Genomic DNA, 18,169 nt, shown 5'->3' on the forward strand with positions numbered 1-18,169 from the left:
TGCCCAACTATAACAACAGAGGCAGAGAAAGGCAATGTGAGCACCCCAGGACCCCCAACCCTGAGAATATTCAGCAGCCCACATGTAAGTGCTGTCCCCACAAGGAGGGCTTTGAGTCTGGGACACGGGTCCTGAGCTGCATATGAACAGTGGGAGCTAAGCCTCTCTACCTGGTACCCACACATGTGTCTCAGCTGATGAGGCCACAGGCTCTGGGCCTGGTGATCAGGGTTAGAGCCATTCCCCACTTCCACCTCTGGTATCACAAGGCTGCAGTGGGGACTTTGGGGCAGTCACCAGTGCGGCTTCCGATGGTAGTCTTCTACAGCCACAATGGTTCCTCTGCCACACCGTCTGCCTGCATGAGCATGCCAATGTAGGCACAGGCCTGGGAGACACCCCCCCAACATGTGGCCCACTTGTGCCAGTACCCCCTAGAATACCACAACGCCCTCCTCACCTTCCTGGGGACGCTGGGCCTGGTGATCCCCCAGCACCTAGCCCAGCTCTGACAGGGCCTCTGGGCTCCAGCTTATCACTAGGGTAGGTGCCAACTGCCCAGCAGACAAGGGGCAGAGACAAGATGGCAGAGGTATTGAGACCTCTTGATTTATTCAGATTATTTAATATACAATGACGTAACTGTGACCCCAAAGTGTGCAAAGTTAAAGCCTTCGACTGCAGCTGAGAGGAGAGGGCAGGAATGGTACACCCGGGGACGGCGGTGAGTCAGGAATGATGGGCAGCCTCCTCCCCAGGGCCAGGGGCAGGGGCAGGGGGAGTGGCCTGAGGAGCAGGGCCCGGGGAGTCCAGGGCCAGGGGAAGGGGGCAGAGACCTCCCTCTGGCCTAGGTCAGGAGCCCAGAAGTGCCACATGGCTGAGGGGGCGACAGCCCAGGAAGGGGCCAGAGGCAGGGCCAGGAGAGCACCATTTCTGGGATGGAGGTTAGGGAGGGAGGTGCCCTACAGAAGCCAGGAGGGGCCACCTGCCCCAGGGGTGGGCGCCAGGCCGGAGCAGGCTGCAGCGAGAAAGACCTGAGGCAGGCACAGGGCCTGAGAGCCCAGGCTGGCTAGGCTCAGGGGGACTGAAGAAGGGGGAACCCGGGGTGGGGGGATGCCCCCAGGGCAGCTGAGCCCCAGGAGCAGTCCTGACTCTGCAGGGGATGGCCAGGAGGGGCCGCAGACCCTCAGGGGCGCCCCTCCTCTCTCCCTGGAAAGGAACTGGGGAATCCGTAGTGCAAATCTATGGACCACTCAGTTATGGAGGGAGGCTGTGCTCAAAGGGGCACCCTGCGGCGCACCCCCTCCACTGCCCTGGCTTCCACCTCCATCCTCAGTACAGCCGCTTCTCGTAACTGTGGGGACAAGGCAAGAGGGAAGCCAAGAGTGAGTGTCTGGACCTGCTCCCTTCCCAGATCCCCTCACCCTTAGGCCTTGGGATGCCAGGGCATCCCCACATGGGGTGCAAGAGGGGGAAAGAGCAGGCCCCGTGCCTCTGTCTTCCCCAGGCCATGGCTCCTGAGAGAACCATGCCAGGTGCAGAGATAGCCATGCTCCCTCTGGCCACAGCCACAGCTGAGTAGGCTGTGCCCAATGCTGGGGGTGGAGACGCAGCTAAAGAAGACACAGTCCATCCTCACAGAGCAAGCTCAGACCAAGCTGAACCTCTGCTGCCATGTCTCCACCCCAGTCCTGCACACACACTGGCCAAGGCCCCTTGTGGTCATTGGGTTCAGTCCAAGACAGGGAGACCTCAGGCCTGCGGTTGGGGACATCTCTCTGCACCCCAGAAGGGACCGTTTCCACTGGACGAGGGGCCACTGTTGGCTGCCCCAGCTCGGTGCCAGTCCTGGGGTCCGCATCCCATGATTACACCCCAGTGCCACCCCCGACCCAACGGCCCCCGCCCCCAGCCCAGGTCCCACCCAGACTGCCCCTGCTCTACTCTACGCTTGGCCCGGGCAGCGCAGTTACTTACACGGCAGAAAGGTATAGCTATGGGAGGATGGGGCAGAAAGAGACACAAGTTAGATGCCCGCCTATGCCTGGGGGGACAGGCCCTCTCGACCAGGGCGGGGACGCATGCCTGCAACTACTGCTGCCAACTAGCACTGCCCCGCCCAACGGTCGCCCCAGCGCTGGCCCTGGCATGTGTCTCTCTGCCCTTTTCCCCGCCAGAGGGCTCATGCCCCCAGCCTCCACCTCCTGCCTGACGCTGCCACCAGCAAGAGCCCAGCACCTCCAGCCCCTGCCACCAGCCACCAAGCTTCTGAGCAAGCAAGGGACTGGGAGCCCAGGAGGGGGGCTAGCAGCCACATCTCCCATGCCCTGCTCGGGGAGCTGCCCGAGGGGAGGGGAGGGGCCTGCCTGCATGGGGTCCAAAGGGCAGGGTCTAAGGGTGGGCTAGGCCCTGTAGGGCAGGGTGATGGGGTCATCCTGCAGAAGCATCCATTCCTGGTGCAGAGGGTCCACGGGTTCCCTGAAACCTCGGCTTGGCCTCTGAACCATGGCCCCACCTGCCCAACCCAAGTGCCAGCCAGCTGGGGCAAGGAGGCCACCACACTTACGAGTGCAGGCCATGGACGCCACCCTCAATCTGGGCCGACATGGTCCGCTTCTCGAACTTGAGCTCTCCTGAGTACATCATGGACCTGCAGGCAGGTCAGTGGAGCACGTTAGGGACATGGAGGACAGAGGGGAAGCAGGGTCTTCCCCTCACCTGTGCCCCCACTCCCACCCCAGTCACAGTACTCACCGCAGGACAGACAGGCTACGGGCACCGATATCCTGGCAGCCATGCTGGATACCTGCTATGAGGTAGGGCACGAACTTCTGAATGGAGCCTTTGTCCTGGATGGAGCCCGAAACACCCTGTGCGATCTTCACCTTATCCCCCTCACTGCGTGGAGGGCAAAGAGATTGAGCCAAGCAGCCCATGGCTCGGGGGAGCCCACGCCACCTCTTGAGGGTACCAGCACAGGGGATACCACCAGGAGCCCCCCATCCCCCAAGCTGCCACTCCCTGGCCGCAGTGTAAAAAAGCATGGGTTCGGAGTCAGATGGCCCAGGTACTATCCCATGTCTGCTACTTGTACCCTGTGCCTCAGTTTCCAGAACTATCATATGGAGAGTAGGTACCATCTTGGGAAATCAAAGGCTGTGTGGATGCTGAAGGGTTGTGGGCTGGTCTGCCCGGGGCTGGGGTTCAGAAGCAGGGCACCTGAAGTATCGTTTCTGGCTGCTGCTGCTCTTCTCCATGGCATCCAAGGAGCCCATGCCCCGGTATTTCTTGAGCCTCACCCCATCCGAGAAGAAGTACTCGCCAGGGGCCTCCGTGGTGGCGGCGAGCAGGGAGCCCATCATCACTGTGGTGGTTGAGGGGTCAGTGCCTCCAGCCCCATAGACCTCCTACTGCCCTTACCCAGCTCCCAACCCCCCTCCAGCCTGCCCCACCCCAAGCAGACCCCCTTACCTGTGGAGGCTCCAAGGGCCAGGGCCTTGACCACGTGCCCCACGGTCTGGATGCCACCATCAGCTATGACCGGCACCCCGAAGCGCCGGGCATACTCGGCCACCTTGTACACAGCAGTGCCCTGGGGCCGACCACATGCCATCACTGCAGGAGGGCACACAAGTCTGAGGTGGGGAGAGGCTCGTCTCCTTGTGTCCCACCTCCTCTTGGGAAAAGGGACGGGGCTGGATGATACTTCTGAGGCCCAGGATAGGCAGCAGTATATAACACTAGGGGGCATGTCACTCCGGGTACCTGGCCCACTCCACCCAGAACAGTACCATGCAGGATTTTGCCAGGTGTGTGTGTGTGTGTGTGTGTGTGTGTGTGGTCAGTACTAGCCTTCAGAGTATCAGAGTATAGCATCCCTACCCCCAGACTGGTGCACTTGGGTCTGGGGGACGGGTGGCAGTCCCCAGACTCAACCTCTCTCTCAATCTCTTATTTGCAAAGCCTGTTACCAAGGTTAGGTACTCATAGCTCCTCTGGGATACTGGTTTGCGTTTCCTTGACTTTAATAGTTCACAGTTTTTAAGTATGAGATTTTAAGTGGGAATTCTAAGGAACTAGCACTTATCTAGGGATGGAGGGAAAGCTGGATAAAATGGAGAAGAAGCTTTCTCTGGAAGCACCTGTGGTTTGTTTTGTCCTTATTGCCTCTCAAGAGTTAGAACAGTGCCTGACACACAACAGGTGCTCAATTAATATACGGTAAGTCACTGAGTGAAGGCCCACGTTTTACCATGGTGGTCAGCTAAGGTGAACCATAGATATTTAAAAGCAGAGGCTCTGAAGACCAAAAAGAGGAGATGTTTTGGGCAGAGAAGACCAAATGGGTCACTCTAGTGAGGGAGAAATGACCCCCACTAGAGGATCCAGAAATGTCCCCTCAGGCCAAGCCAGGACCCACAAGTCAGACACCAGCCTCCAGGGAGCACCCCTCAAGCATACGAGGATGCACACCAGGGTCTCCCACCCCTCCACTTCATGTTCAGGAATGCACCCTGCAAAAGGGCTTTGTGACTGAGAGGACCCCCCCACCCTCACTATTGCCACACAGTGATAACGTTGTATGTCCTTACACATTCAGGGACATGCTATCTCCACATCTTAAGTATCTTCCTTGTCACAAAGCTTATCCAAACTCTGAGCTGGCTTCCAACAAGCCCCTCAGGGAAGTATTCACACCAGCCTTGGGCCTCCAGATTGGGCCTTCTTGACCAGAATCTGAGAAGTAGGCTGGCATACTTGCAAAATTCAAAGTTACCTTATATCAGCCTTTCCCAAGTCAGTGGGTCAGATAGGCAGAGCTTGAGCCCAGGTCACCCCTGAACCCATCATCCTGGGAAAGAGACTGTGCGGCGAGCATTCAGCATGCGTCTGTGGAACAAGAGTGGGGCCCCAGAGCCTGTGGAGGCCCAGTGGGGTGTTCTTGTTGGCATTACTCTCCTGACACCTACCTTCTTGGGTGATGCAGATAGAGCCGCAGCCCATGCCCACACGTAGCCCGTCCACACCAGCATCAATCAAGTTCTTGGCCTGAGCTGCTGTCACCACTAGGGGTGGGGAAGAGGGTTTGGAGGAGCAGGGAAAGAGGAACAGTGTGAGGATAGGATGCCCTTTCCTTGCCCTGGGGCTGCCTGGGACCCCAGTCTAGCCTCCTCGACCCACAGTAACCAAGCCCGTTCAGTCAGCCCTCTTCCCCACATAGGAGTAATGCCATCACCTAGGAATGCTGAGGACAGTTTCCTCTGTTATGCAGTGCGGGGCCAAGGACAGGGGGTGACGGGGGACCCTGCACTCACCATTCCCCCCAATCACCTGGAGGTGGGGGTATTTCTGCTTGATGTAGTGCACCATGGCGATCTGATACACAGAGTTCCCTTGGGAGGAGTCCTGTGAGAAAGGAGACAGAAACATTCAGACTTTCATGGCCAACAGTCCTTGATGGGGGAAGAGGGGATCATGAGCAGATAAACTCCTGATATGGTATGAAAAACGTTATGAGAAAGCTCTTTTTTTTTCCCCAGAGAAAACACTTGACAACTCTCAGCCAACTGAGTCTCGAAGAGGCTTGCTTTCCCCAAAAAGTTTGAGCACCACCAGTTTGTAGTCTCAGAGCAGACAAAGCCCCGTTATACCCACTGTATGGACTGGTCCTTGCAGCAAGATCTTGCCAGGGGCCATAGCCTGTTCCCACCAACTCACTACAGATGAAATTACTTAATTTTTGTCAACCCTGGTTTCTTCATCTGACAGGTGGGGGTGGTATTGTACCTCAGGGAACTGTTGTGAGGGTCAAATGAGTTTATCCACATAAAGGTCTGAGTGCAGAACCAGGCAAGCGGGGGGTGGGGGTGGGGTGCTCGAAGAATGTGAGCTCTAAGTATTAGGGTGCCTCAGGCCTCCCAAAAGGCCCACAATTTTCTCTGAGCTGTCAGAGTACCCATGACCCTCCTAATTCCAATTTCAGGCTTATTTAGAAGCAAACCCAGGTCTTCCTAAGCCTCTCGTCTCCTGAACCACCCTGCTCCAGGACGGTGCCCATACCAGCACTATGACATCGGCGCCTGCCTGGGTGAGCAGGTCCAGGCGGTATTTGTCATCCTCCCGGGTACCCACAGCCGCCCCACACAGCAGCTGCTTGTGGGAATCCTTGGAAGCCAGAGGGTAATCCCTGTTCTTCTTCAAGTCAGTGCGGGCAATGATGGCCACCAGCTCATCACGATCGTTGACAATGGGCAGCTTCCCTGATGAGGAATGCAGAGGTTAGGTGAAGGAACAGGCCTCTGGGGCTGGAGTGAGAGTCCCAAAAGTCAGGACCAAACAGACCAAGCCTGAAGATCCCACTGAAGTACCCAAACTAGCCACTAGGTGACAGCACCCACCCAGGAAATGCTCCTAGGCACCTGGCCGTCTTCCCAAAGAACAGGAAGCAAAGAAACCTCTCAACCAAGTGGGTTCCGGAGCTCTTCCTGCCCTGTGGCCTAACCAAGCTGGGTGGGCGGCCCCTGAGCACTGGCAGCCTTTCACCTGCTAGGCCACAGGCCACAGTGGTCGAAAACTCCTAGCCGGGGCACAAATGTGAGGCAGGGAGGAACATGCACCCTTTCCAGTACCACCCCCAGGAAACAATCCAGTCTGAGCCAGGGAAGCATTTCCCAGTGTCTCCTCTATTGTGTCAGTGGCCCCAATGTAAAATACATTTAACTGCAGGATTTCTCAAGGTCTTTGATAAGCTGACATACAATTTTTTTTATGGAATATGGGGCATAGAAAGCATGTTTCAGCAGTTTTGTTCTTGTTTTTGTTTTGTGATGAGCATTACACAGGACTAGCTTTATGGGAAGACATAGTGTGAAGATGCTGAATAGGGGACAGGTTTTCCTAAGCCAAGGAAAGGACCTCAGGATTCATACTCCAACCTGGGATTATTCAAAACTTCCCCAAGGCCCGGGCATCAGGCAGTCTGGTTGCTGGAACAGCCTACAAAGCTCTGAAGGAACAGGGGGCCTGGGGTGCAGGGGGACAGATTGGGATGGGGGAGGAGTATTGCAATTTCTGCGCACTCCGGGTACCTTTCTTGCTGCGCTGCAGGATCTCATTTGCCTCTTTCAACGTTACACCCGCCGGAGCCACCACCAGCTCATTCCGCGGAGTCATCACCTGTGGAGCCAGGAACATTTGCCTGCAGGTTGGCAGGTGAGAGAGAAGGGAGCCGGGCCTCCCTCTGGTCCCTGGTCACAGGCACCAGCCTGAGGCCCCAGGATGTGAGGCCCTCCCTCTGCCCCCACCACACTTTCCCTGCCCTGCAAGTACCTCACTAAGGAGGGTGGTGTGGTCCTTCTCAGCAAGAAAGTCAATGTCTCGGGAGGTTACGATGCCCACCAGCTTGCTCCCCATGGTGCCTGTCTCAGTGATGGGGATGCCGGAAAAGCCGTGCCGAATCTTGGCTTCCAACACATCGCCCACAGTGTGTGAGGGGCTTAGCACCACGGGGTCCGTGATGAAGCCCTGTTCAAATTTCTGTGGGTAGAGACAGGCTTCTTTCAGAAAAGCTGAAAGAAGGCTGGAGGTGGTTTACAGCCATGCCACAGGGGAGCCAGGACTCTCAATGGGAAGAGAGGGCCAGTGGGCAAACGAGGGCTGAGCCCCATGTCCCCAATGTGGGAAAGGGCAGACAAGACCCCACAGCAGTCAGCCAGAGCATGGCAAAGCAGGGGGCAGCCAGGTCGCATCTTCTTTCTGGGGAACAGGCCTCGTACTTGCCTTGACCTTCCGCACCTCGTTGGCCTGGAACTCCGGAGTGCAGTTGTGGTGAATGAAACCAATACCGCCCATCAGCTAGAGTGAAAGGGAAGTGTGATCAGAGCCAGGGGCCAACCATTTTGCTCTGCGAACCCCACTCCTGAATCCAGCCCCCATTTGGTCCCCATCTACCCCCAGAGTCTTCCCAACACTGGTGACTGACTCACAGCCATAGCAATGGCCATGTCGGCTTCTGTCACAGTGTCCATCGGGGAGGAGATAAGCGGCGTCTTCAGGGTGATCTTCCGAGTCAGGGCTGAGGTCAGGTCCTGAGAACAGAGGCATTGTCTGTGTGAAGAGTTTTACCAATCGCTCCACCAATGTGTACAGAGCCCCTATGGGTCCCCCGCACCAGGACAGGCCTGCAGATACAACAGTGAATGAGGCAGGTGCTATCGCTCCTGAAGTTACATTCTACTTGGAAAAAAAGATGACAAACATGTAAAACACTTATGAGATTATTCAGTCAGGATAAAGGCCCCAAGGAAAGACAACAAAGCTAAGTGGCCACGGGAAGGAAGATGTGGTGGTCAGGGGAAGCCTCTTTCTTGGGATATGACAAGTGGGAGCCAATCAAGTCCAAGTCTGAGGGGCTGTCACTGCAGGCAGAGAGGGCTATGTGTGCGAAACCTGCCTCCGTTCCCAATCTTCCTCAGGCGTATTTAAGACAGAAGAAGGCTTTCACAGGAGAGCGAAAGGGGAGGGGCAGGGGCTAAGGGGCAGAGACAGACAGGGGTTAAGGGGGTGAGCAGTAAGGATGTCTAGCCTTGAGGCCATGGAGAGGAGCTTAGATTTGATCCTAAGATGAGAAGCCACTGGAGGGTCTCATGGCAGAAGAGACATGATCTGATTCATGTGGGTTTTTTTTGTTTTTTTTTTTAAGATTTTATTTCTTTGTTTGAGAGAGAAAGAAAGGGCACAAGCCAGGGGGAAGGGCAGAGGCAGAAGCAGGCTCCTCATCGAGCAGGGAGCCTGATGTGGGGCTTGATCCTAGGACCCTGAGATCATGACCTGAGCAGAAGGGAGATGCTTAGCCAACCAAGCCACCCAGGCGTCCCTGACTTATGTTTCAAAGAAGTTGCTCAGGCTCTGATGTGGAGAATAGACTCTATGTGACAAGGCCTGAGGCAGGGAGGCAACAGAGGAGGCTGCCCAACAGGGCCAGGTGGGAAATGCTGTGACCAGGAGAAGGTGTAGAAAGGAGTCTATAGGACATCCAGGAAAGTAAGGAACTAAGGGTCTGCCACTCAGGGGAGAGGTCAGAGCTGCACATATACATTTGGGAGGATCTGCCTCTGAGATTCAGGCCAACAGCTCATGGATCTTAGCCCCCAAAGCACTCACAGATGTTGGTATAGAATTTTTGGAGATCCATAGGCCCCTGAAGCCCATCCAGAGACCCTGGTTTGGAACCATGGCCCTGCAGTCTAGAAAACTCTGTCTTCTCCTCTCCCATCATGCCACAGGAGAAGAGCCACACAGCCTTCCTGACCTAGGCCATAGGACTGGGAGACCCGGATAGCCAGGATGGTACTTTTCCATCCCTTTCTTCTTCATACCCTGCCCCGGGTCTGGTGCAAAGCCAGAGGGCTTGGTAAATTTCGTTAAACTGAACAGTTGAACCAAGATACCCTGGTTGCCATCACAAGGGACATATCCAGAATAGCCCAAATTTTCCCCCCAAAATCTATCCACATCAGCACTGGCTACGAGGCTAGACATGAGTCTCCCTGAGGGAAGAGTGATCCGGGCACACTCAGGCCCTTTGGTCTTCCGTGAGCATCAGACCCGAATAAGTATCAGTAACAGCAACAAAGGAAACTCTCTAATGTGCAGGAATTCATTGTTGAATAATCTAACTTCTCCATGAAATGACTTATACTCGTCAGCACTCACCCCTCGGCTTCTAGGAGTCTGTCATAGGTTAAAAGCATAAAGAACACTGTTCATTCACTTGGCTCATTGCTGAGCCCCTTCAATAAAGTGAGGCACCGTGTTTCCTTGTATTTGTCCAGAACTGAATTCTCACAAATCGTCTTGCCAATTCCTATGCATTACGGACCCATAGACCAGTCTGTCCACCTCATCCAAAGTCTCCATAACTTTACTGGCTTCTGTCATGTCCTTGCTCAGCATTTCAGACAAAATGCAATCCTTCCTGACCGCAGTAATGCAGCTGCCACACCCAACCCCATCCCCTCGCAGGGCCTTTCGGAACCTCACCGCGGCTCTGGCAGTGACAGCCCTCCTGCCCTGTGCCAGGCCCACCACTCAGCACACCCCTGAGTCCCCACAGCTGCTTCTGCCCCATCAGTCTACCCCACTGCACTGTGCCAGTGTCTCTGGCAGCAGTAAAGGCTACATGCCCGAGAAAAGTCTCCCCACCACCCCGCCCTTGAGCAAGAAGTCAGCCTCTTCTACCACATACGGGGTCCTCCTCCCCCAGGTCAGCAGAAGAGGTACTCACCACCTCATCAGCTATGAAGTCTATGAATCCTGGGAGAATCAGGAAGTCGCTGTGAAGACAGAAAAGTGAGCGTTACTGAGTGAGGAGGGGTCCCCAAAAGGGGCAGGGCCTGCGGTGCCAGGCGAGGTAGCCTAGGGGTGGGAAGGGGGGCAGAGACCAGAGCCCTCTGATCCCTGCCATTCCCTGGCCAGGGCTGAAGCACCCTCATGCCCCCCACTAGCATCTTGCTGATTCTAGCCCAGAGACCCAGAGCCAAAGCCAGTGGAAGGTCTGTGGACCTGGGGCGCCACCAAGGCAGCTGGCCTCAAATGTCCATTGCCTTCAGGGCTCAGAGCTCATTGAGGCACATAGGAGTTCCTGTAATGACACACATAGCAGATACAGCGCCTGTCCTTGAAAACTTCTCAATCTTGATAGGTGGAGGCAGTAAGTAAACACAGAATGAACCCAAAAACCATTTAGTAGTGCAGCATGGCATGAGCACCACTAGGCACAGGACGAGCTGCACAGCCCAGGACTGGGGCTGCTGAGTCACATGGGGTTCAGAACAGCATGGAGGGACCCTGGGGGGCTGAGCATGGGGCATGTTCTGACAGAGCAGGCACTTGGAAATGTTTTGAGAGAGCTGCCACTCCACTCCAGTTGGACTGGAGCAACCAACAGACATGACCTGGGATGGGAAAGGGGAGAAAGGGGCTTTACAGTTGTTAGGACCAGGATGCCGGGGCCCTAACCAAGCATGGCAGCTGCCAACACTAGGGTGGGCCATGGTCATGGCAAAGCCCTGAAGGAGACCGTGGGTCTGCGTGGATTTGGCAAAGCAGTGTGCCATAACCCAGGGGCCCCGTGGGCCCAATCTGCCTGAAGTCACGTGGCCTTAACAGACACACCCAAAAGCAAAAGCTCCATACTTTAGGAACACTCCCAACCGGACTAAGCAAAGCAGCAGCCACCCCAGTGCAGGAAGGAAAAGCTGCAGGGTGGGTGGGAGGGGTGGGGTCTTTAACCTGCCAGACCTAGAGAAACTGCTAGGAACTTCCCTAGGGAGTTTACCTAGAAGACTCCAGTGAACAATGTATCAGAGAGATCCTTTCTCCCCATTCATCAAAGACCCTCCAAACAAATAAAGAACCTTAACTGCCCCTGCCCCTCGGTAACCCTTCTGTACAGTGAAGAGGCCTCTGTGGCACACTGAGAAGGAGGAGAAGAATCGCTGGAGTCTGGGTCTCTCAATATTCTCTAGGTATTGCATACACCCCTCACCTGGCCCACACCCCAGCTATGGCCAGGCAAGCCGAACCACTTAGAAATGACTGGGAATCCTGGTGACTAGGGAAACTGCCTGCTGAGCATGAGTGCTTACAGGCAAGGGCAGGGACCGGCAGGAGACAGGGCAGGGATGCTTTTGACTTGCTAGCATCCCCACTCTTCCCAGTCCCAGGTTTTGATGGTCCTTCCTGGCATGGACACAGTCCTGCAGCCAGGGGAGCTAGTGCCAGGCCTGCAGCCCGCAGGACAACTGGCCCAGGGCCCATGGAAATGCAAACTAAGCCAGAGGCAAACAGATAGGTCTCCTCCTTCTCCAAAACCCCCTGTAGGGTGGGCTAGGGGTAGCAGTCACAGAATACTCGTGCCCTGGGGGGCGGGGGGGGGGGGGCACTAGTGCTAACCTGTGGGCCGGCCGGGGCACACTTGGAAGGAAGGCTGGACAGGTCTGTGGGAAAAAGGAGCCATCCCATCTGCCCAGCTGGGCCTCTCCTGGAGGCAACACCCAAGCAGCTGCCTTAGCTGGACTCCAGGGTCCCTTCTGCCCTCACGTGAGCTGGGAGCCAGAGGGTGTCCTGGACCAAGGTCTGGAAAAAGTCTCTCCATAACTCCCACATCTCCAGTTCCCACCGCCCCGGGGCCCCTCCATGGGGCCAAGACGCCCGGGAGAGGAGGAAGGGGGCAGGCCGGCCCCGGATCCGGCCATAACCGGGGCATGGCACCGAGGGCCCGCGATGTCGCTGTGCCACGTCCGTCTCCGCGCGGGCCTCCTTCCTTCCTTCGCCCAGCCCCCGCCCCCCAAGTGGCTCGAATCGGGCCGGAGAGCGCGGGCGTCACCGGGGCGCGGCGCACGTGCGGGGCCGGGGGGGGGGCGGGGGGGGTCGCGGCGCGCGGGGGGTGCGCGGGGCTGGGCCGAGGCCGCGGCGCTTACTTGTAGGTGAGGCCGTCGGCGTTGGCGAAGAGCTGCTGCGCGGTGAGCCCGTCCTCGGGCACGTAGCCGGTGCCGCCGCTGATCAGGTAGTCCGCCATGCTGCCGGGAGACACCGCGGCCCGACATAAACACCCGCGCCGGCCGCCCCGCCGCTGGGGCTGCTGTCGCCGCCGCCGTCGCCGCCGCCGCCGCCGCCGCTGCTGCTGACGCCGCGGCCACGCTGCCGCCGCGGGCCGGGCGGGCCGGGGGCGGGGGCGGGGGCTGCGGCAGCCGCGAGGCGGGCCCGGGGCGCCGCCCTCTCCTCCCGCCCCTCCCCCGGGAGACGGCCGCCTCCGCCCCGCGCCGCACAAAGGCCCGGAGGAGCCGGGCCCGGCCGCCGCCCGCAGTGGCACCTCCGCCCCGCGGGGCCACGGGACCACGCGACCACGGGACCACGCCCCCTCCACCCCGTCGCCCCGCCTCCTAGCCCCCTGCCCGCACCCCAACCCCCCGCGGCGCGCTCCCCGCTGCCCGCTCCCTCCCAGCCTCGCTTCCCGCAGCCGCCCGGCCCGCGCTGACCTGAGTCTCCCCTTGTCCTACTCCCCACCCCAGGGATACCTCCAACACGGTTTGCCTTCGCCCGAGACCAAGCGCCAGCCCCTGATGGGGACTCGGAGCCCTGTGGGCCTGGTTTGGGCTCACAGCTCCCCAACACACGGGAGTTTGTGGTTGGACCCTCCCAGTACCAAGGCTCCAGTCTCCCCCAACATCATGCCTAGGAGCTGGCATTCTCAGCAATGACATTCCCTGACCTTTGGGCGGCCTTGAAGCCCTCTGCAGTTTACGAGGCATTTTTCATAAATGATCACATTTACTTGACAATCCGCTGGCTGCCAACTATTAGATATCCCCACTTTACAGATGCAAAACCGTCCCTTCCTTCGGAGAGCAAAGCAAGGGAGGACCGGTACTACCTCTGATTCCTGATCCAGTGCTTCAGTTTGTCAGCCCTATCCCCAGCTCAGAAAGTGGTGTATATATATATCTGGGTTTTAACCCCAGAGAGGAAAGTTTGTTTTCATTTGGGAGGGTAGTATGCTGGGAAGGTGAGGGAGGATCACAGGCCTGGCTTAGGCAAGTATGCATACAAATTAGGACACAGGCTGGGGAAGTTTTAAGGATTTCCCAAAGCAGAAGTTTGGTGGCTCTGTGGGCCCAATAAGACCCAGATTTCTACATGGGGGCATTAAGATTTGGCAGCAGCAAACTGATTCACCTGAGGAGAGGTGGGATGGCAGGGGGCCAACCTTTCTCTCTGTGAGACCAGAACTGCTAATGCTACTCCCTGACCAAAAGCTAGAGAGCAGAATCCATCCTGCACCCCAAACTCCACGGTCTCCTCCTCCCTCCTCTTCCTGTGGCCCCACAGCCCACTTCTTGGTTAGGGGAGAGAAAGGCAGGGCAGGGACACAGTCCTCTTCCTGGCAAGGTGGCTTTCTGTGGTGCTCCCTCCCTCCCACCTCAGCCCTTGGAGGCTGCGTTTGTTTACCTCTCAGCAGTTTGGTGGCAGCCGGGCCCAGGGGAGGCTCCCTGGGATGCCCAGCCTCCCCCAGTGACGCCCCAGGACCCTGCCAGGAAAATACAGACTGTTCCATCTATGTGCAGAGGGGAGGAGGACCTTCCCACAGAATTTGGGCGATGAAGCCCGTGAGGCTACAGTGCTGGAGGAGACTCAGATGTCCAGTGTCCTCTTTCCTCTTACTGTGAGTGATGGGAATATCACAGAACACCCCCACCCCCAACACACACACACAAGCTTCCCTGCCCACCTGGGGACCCCTGAGGAGGGTTCCTGATGGGGGCTTCTGAGGGCACTCTGGCACTGGAAAGTAGGGAGTGGGCCTACTGGAGGTCTCTGCTGAGTAGGGGCTGGAGCCAGCTTGCCAGGGGTGCCTCAGAAGCACTCCTGGTTCCCCAACACTCATGGACTCGGCCTGAGGGGGCCCGTGCCATATGGTGGAGTGAGGGGGCCCTGAGGGGCATAGCATTAGGACCTCTCCCTGGCCATCTGGAGACAGAGCAGTGAGACCAGCCAGAGAAAGAACCCTGGCACATCAAAGGTGTCCTGGGCCACTTCTGCAGCAGTAGGATAGGGGCTGCAGTGGCATTGTAGGCCAAGAGCACAGGTGGTGGGTGGTCTGTGGTCTCTAGGTCTCTAAGGGACCTGCTCTGGCGCACTATCCCCTACAGAATGGGTTAGGAATGGGTAGGGTACTATTCAGGATTCCACCAGAGCTGGGGTACAGGAAAGCAGCTGGATTCTGACATCTCAGATGACTTTAATGGGACATCTGCCCCAGCCCAGAAATTGGACCTAGGGGAGAAGGCTGCCAGGCTGAGTTCTGGAGAGGGGGGTCACTTTTGCAGTGATGACAGAACTTAGGGCCCTACTCCCCTTCTTCTGCTGCCCCACATCCCCGCCTGCTCTGACCTGTCAGAGCTCCTCATTACTCTAAGCCGCTGGGCTCAGCCCTGGGTTAGGCTGTCCTTTTCCAGAGACGGTTAATCCATCCCCGTGGCTTTCCTCCTCCCTCTTCCTGATCTTCCCCAGCTGCTTCCTCCATGGGGAGGAGACACCGAGGCAACCAGTGGGCCTCCTCAGCCTGAGGAAGGGCTGTTGGTCCCCTGAGGCCCCCCACCTAGCAGCTGCGAAGGCAGTGGGGTAGAGAAGCAGGCCGAAGCACCTTCTCCAGGGTAGTGGAGGAGTAGTGCCCAGGCTGGGAGCCAGGGGTTCCTGTCTGGTCTGGAGCCACTCAAAGGGACAAGATTTCAAAACACTTTTGAGGGGAGGGGAGGGTGGGGGTGGGGTGAAGAGGTAGCAACAATATTGCCCTTGTAGAGCCGGGATGAGGAACATGGCTTGCCTAAGATGGAGCTAGAGAACAAGAACACTAGCCCCAAACCCAGGACACAGGACTTCCCATCCAACCCTGTCCTGTTTGCAGAGCTCTCTAAGCTAGTGATAGCAGATGGAGGTCTCGCCAGCAGGTTGGGAATCTCATTACACCACCTGGCTGGGGCTTGGGTTTTACACAGGTTCTTCCAAGACTGGTGGGGGGTGGGGATGGCCCCTTTGTGTAGAAGTATAGTCTGGAGAAAGAATGCTCCTTTTTTGCAGCCCCGGTCTGAGCTCTGAAATGATCCTTTTGCAGTACCTGCTTGTAACCAAGGCATTGCCTCCATCAAGCCTCCAAGTGCCCCAGCCTGCTCCCTCACCTCATCTGGTCTCTCCCTATCGTCCTGGCCCCTGGGCCCCAGTAGGCGAATTTCTAGGATGGGAGGAAGGATAGGGCTGCTGGAACCTGAGTCAATTCTAGAGAGGCAGCCTGCCAGGGCAGGAGGGGCCAGCGTTCACCCAGCAGCCCCTTAAGCCTTTAAAAGTTCTTACATAAGCCACCAGCCCCTGTGCAGAGCTGCAGGGCTAATTCCCCCCAGACCACCCCCCCCCCCCAAACCAGCTTCCAGGTCACCTCCCCAGGCTGCTGAGCACCAACAGATGGGGCAGAGAAAGAAGTCCAAATCCTCTGGACCGGAAGGACAGCGGGATTGTATTTCAAGCTGTGATACAAACCAGAGATTAGCCACTGTCTCCTTTTCAGCCAGTATCCCTGGGGCCCAACCCTCACTCTTCCTCCAGTGACTCTTACAGACCCCAGCAGGCTAAGGGCAGGAGGGGTCCTGAATCTTAGGAGAAACCCTGAGGCGAGCTGCATTAGTAGCCTCATCAGACTTTAGTGAATGGCGAGGAGGGGGCAGTGTCCTCCCCCGGCTCTGAGGAAGCATCCATCTGGACACCTACACCTGTAAGACTCTGGAGATAGCTCTAGGAGGAAACGGCTAAAGGAGGAGGAAACAAAGTTGGACAGGGACTCCAACAAGCACTGTTTCCACCCCAGGAGTTGCAGCCACTTGGGCCAGGTATCGTCGGGTGTGTAGCCGAGGTCCGAATAGGGCTAAGACTTTCGGGAGCGTCTTGCCGACCTGCTCCCGTATTCGGCGCAGCACCGAACCCTTTGCACAGCGCCTGCCCGCTTCCCCCAACCAAAGCCAGGTGTGTGGCGTCTGCGCCCGGCTTCGGGGGTTTAGGGGTGGAGGAGGTTAGAAGGCAAGGGTGCTGGGGCCTGCCCTTCCCCTCCCCCGCAGCGTCGCCGGGTTCCCGGAGCCGCCGCGCCCGCCCCGGATGCGCCCCGCGCTCTGCCCTGGGCGTCACCTCTCGGGCTCGTAGCCGGCCTGCAGCAGACGGGCGCTGTACCGCTGCGCCGCCGTCTCGTGTCCGGGGTGTTGCCGGGCTCCGGGCTCCGGAACGGCGGCGGCTCCGCCTCCCAGCGGCGGCGGCGGGCGCGGGCCCAACCCCGCTAGCGGAGCTAGCGGCCCCTCCATGCGGAGGCCGCTGCTTGGGCGGGCGGGAGCCTCTCCGCCTGGAGGCTCCCCGGGCCCCCGCTGGGGAGTGAGCGCAGCCGAGTCGGGGGCCGGGAAGGGGCGGGGTTCGGGGCGGGGGCGGGGCACCGAGGGGGGGCGTGGCCCTGGCGCTGCGCTCCGCCCCGCCCCGCCCCCCGGGGAAGCGGGCGTTCGGGCTCAGCCGGTCCCTGCCGTCCGGGGATGGTGAGGGGATACCGGGAGATGGAGGGGGAACCGCAAGGAACCCCCGCGCCCCATCACCTTCCCCACCGTCCGGACCTTCCAGTTATCTGGTTCCTCCTAAGGAAAGCCGGAGAGGAAAGGAGCGGAGCGTCTCTAAAGACCGATGGCGTGGTCCTTTGGGCGCCTCCTACGGGCCCGCCGCAGACCTACCGCAACTCGGGCGAGACAGGCGGGGGTGATTATCCATCTCCCTTTGCCTGCTGCCCCCTTTACCACCTATTCAATAGATTCCCCTAAACTGCAGAAAAGTAGATTTCCTCAGATTTTAACTGGCACCACCTGAGGAAGGAACGGATAAGGCTGCAAGCTCCTGAAGAAAAGGGCGTTTCTGCCCTCTTTTGGGGTACCCCATCACCAAGCAGCGGGGCTGGGCCTACAGGTGCTCAAACTTGTTCATTTACTGACTAAAAGGCATAGCTTTTTCTATTTCACCATTGTTATTATTCTTGTCGACAGAGTCCTTGCCCTCAGGCAATAATTTCTTTGAAGACACAGAGTAGATAGAAAATAAACACTTGACAATTCTTGTACTGTATACTTAAAAAAAAAAGTCTGACAATCTGGGAGAGCAAATGGTAAACACTGAATGACTGGCGGTGTTAAGATGTATTTCAAGAAGGCAGAATTATGGATCAGACTCCTCACCAACTATTTCACAAAGGAAATTGAATTTATGCAGTGGTAGGATTTTTTTTAAGATTTTATTTATTTATTCATGAGAGACACACAAAGAGAGAGGCAGAGACATAGGAAGAGGAAGGAGAAGCAGGCTCCATGCAAAGACTCCAATGTGGGACTCGATTCAGGGACTCTGGGATCACACCCTGAGCCAAAGGCAGATGCTCAACCGCTGAGCCACCCAGGCGTCCCACAGTGGTAGGATCTTGCATTTTATTCTTTCTGGTGTCTTTTCCTATATGTGTACACACCCATTCCCCAGATTTTGGATTAAAACACTTTCTCTGACTCTTGGCCACACATGAAATCTTGTTACTGTGAATAACGTT

General features: G+C 57.5%; 1 protein-coding gene across 2 annotated transcripts; it reads right to left on the reverse strand.

Moving 5' to 3' along the window:
* Positions 1-593: 593 nt before the first annotated feature.
* Positions 594-16,934, reverse strand: IMPDH1 (inosine monophosphate dehydrogenase 1). 2 transcript variants are annotated; one of them, XM_077857242.1, is made up of 15 exons: positions 16,732-16,931; positions 12,483-12,581; positions 10,286-10,334; positions 7,986-8,087; positions 7,780-7,854; positions 7,330-7,536; positions 7,089-7,176; positions 6,061-6,260; positions 5,316-5,406; positions 4,971-5,066; positions 3,472-3,615; positions 3,220-3,364; positions 2,755-2,898; positions 2,567-2,650; positions 594-1,354 (listed from the first exon to the last, which is right to left on the reverse strand). In XM_077857242.1, exons 1-15 carry the CDS (start codon positions 16,899-16,901, stop codon positions 1,333-1,335), a joined length of 1,716 nt encoding a protein of 571 aa, XP_077713368.1. In that variant the 5' UTR covers positions 16,902-16,931; the 3' UTR covers positions 594-1,332. The 2 variants fall into 2 exon arrangements, with proteins under 2 accessions (XP_077713368.1, XP_077713367.1); XM_077857241.1 differs by lacking the exon at positions 594-1,354 and adding an exon at positions 1,955-1,994 and having other exon boundaries at positions 16,732-16,934.
* Positions 16,935-18,169: the final 1,235 nt, after the last annotated feature.

This window comes from Canis aureus, chromosome 18, assembly GCF_053574225.1.
Source record: "Canis aureus isolate CA01 chromosome 18, VMU_Caureus_v.1.0, whole genome shotgun sequence".
NCBI classification, from domain to species: domain Eukaryota; kingdom Metazoa; phylum Chordata; class Mammalia; order Carnivora; family Canidae; genus Canis; species Canis aureus.

Bases quoted from the DNA above. Each gene is read 5' to 3' on its own strand.
- IMPDH1 (XM_077857241.1), bottom strand. From the start codon at position 16,901: ATGGAGGGGCCGCTAGCTCCGCTAGCGGGGTTGGGCCCGCGCCCGCCG. The intron at 10,335-12,482 runs GTAAGCGCCGCG...CTGTCTTCACAG, and splicing joins GCCGACGGCCTCACCTACAA to CGACTTCCTGATTCTCCCAG. The intron at 7,855-7,985 runs GTGAGTCAGTCA...CTTTCACTCTAG, and splicing joins ACATGGCCATTGCTATGGCT to CTGATGGGCGGTATTGGTTT.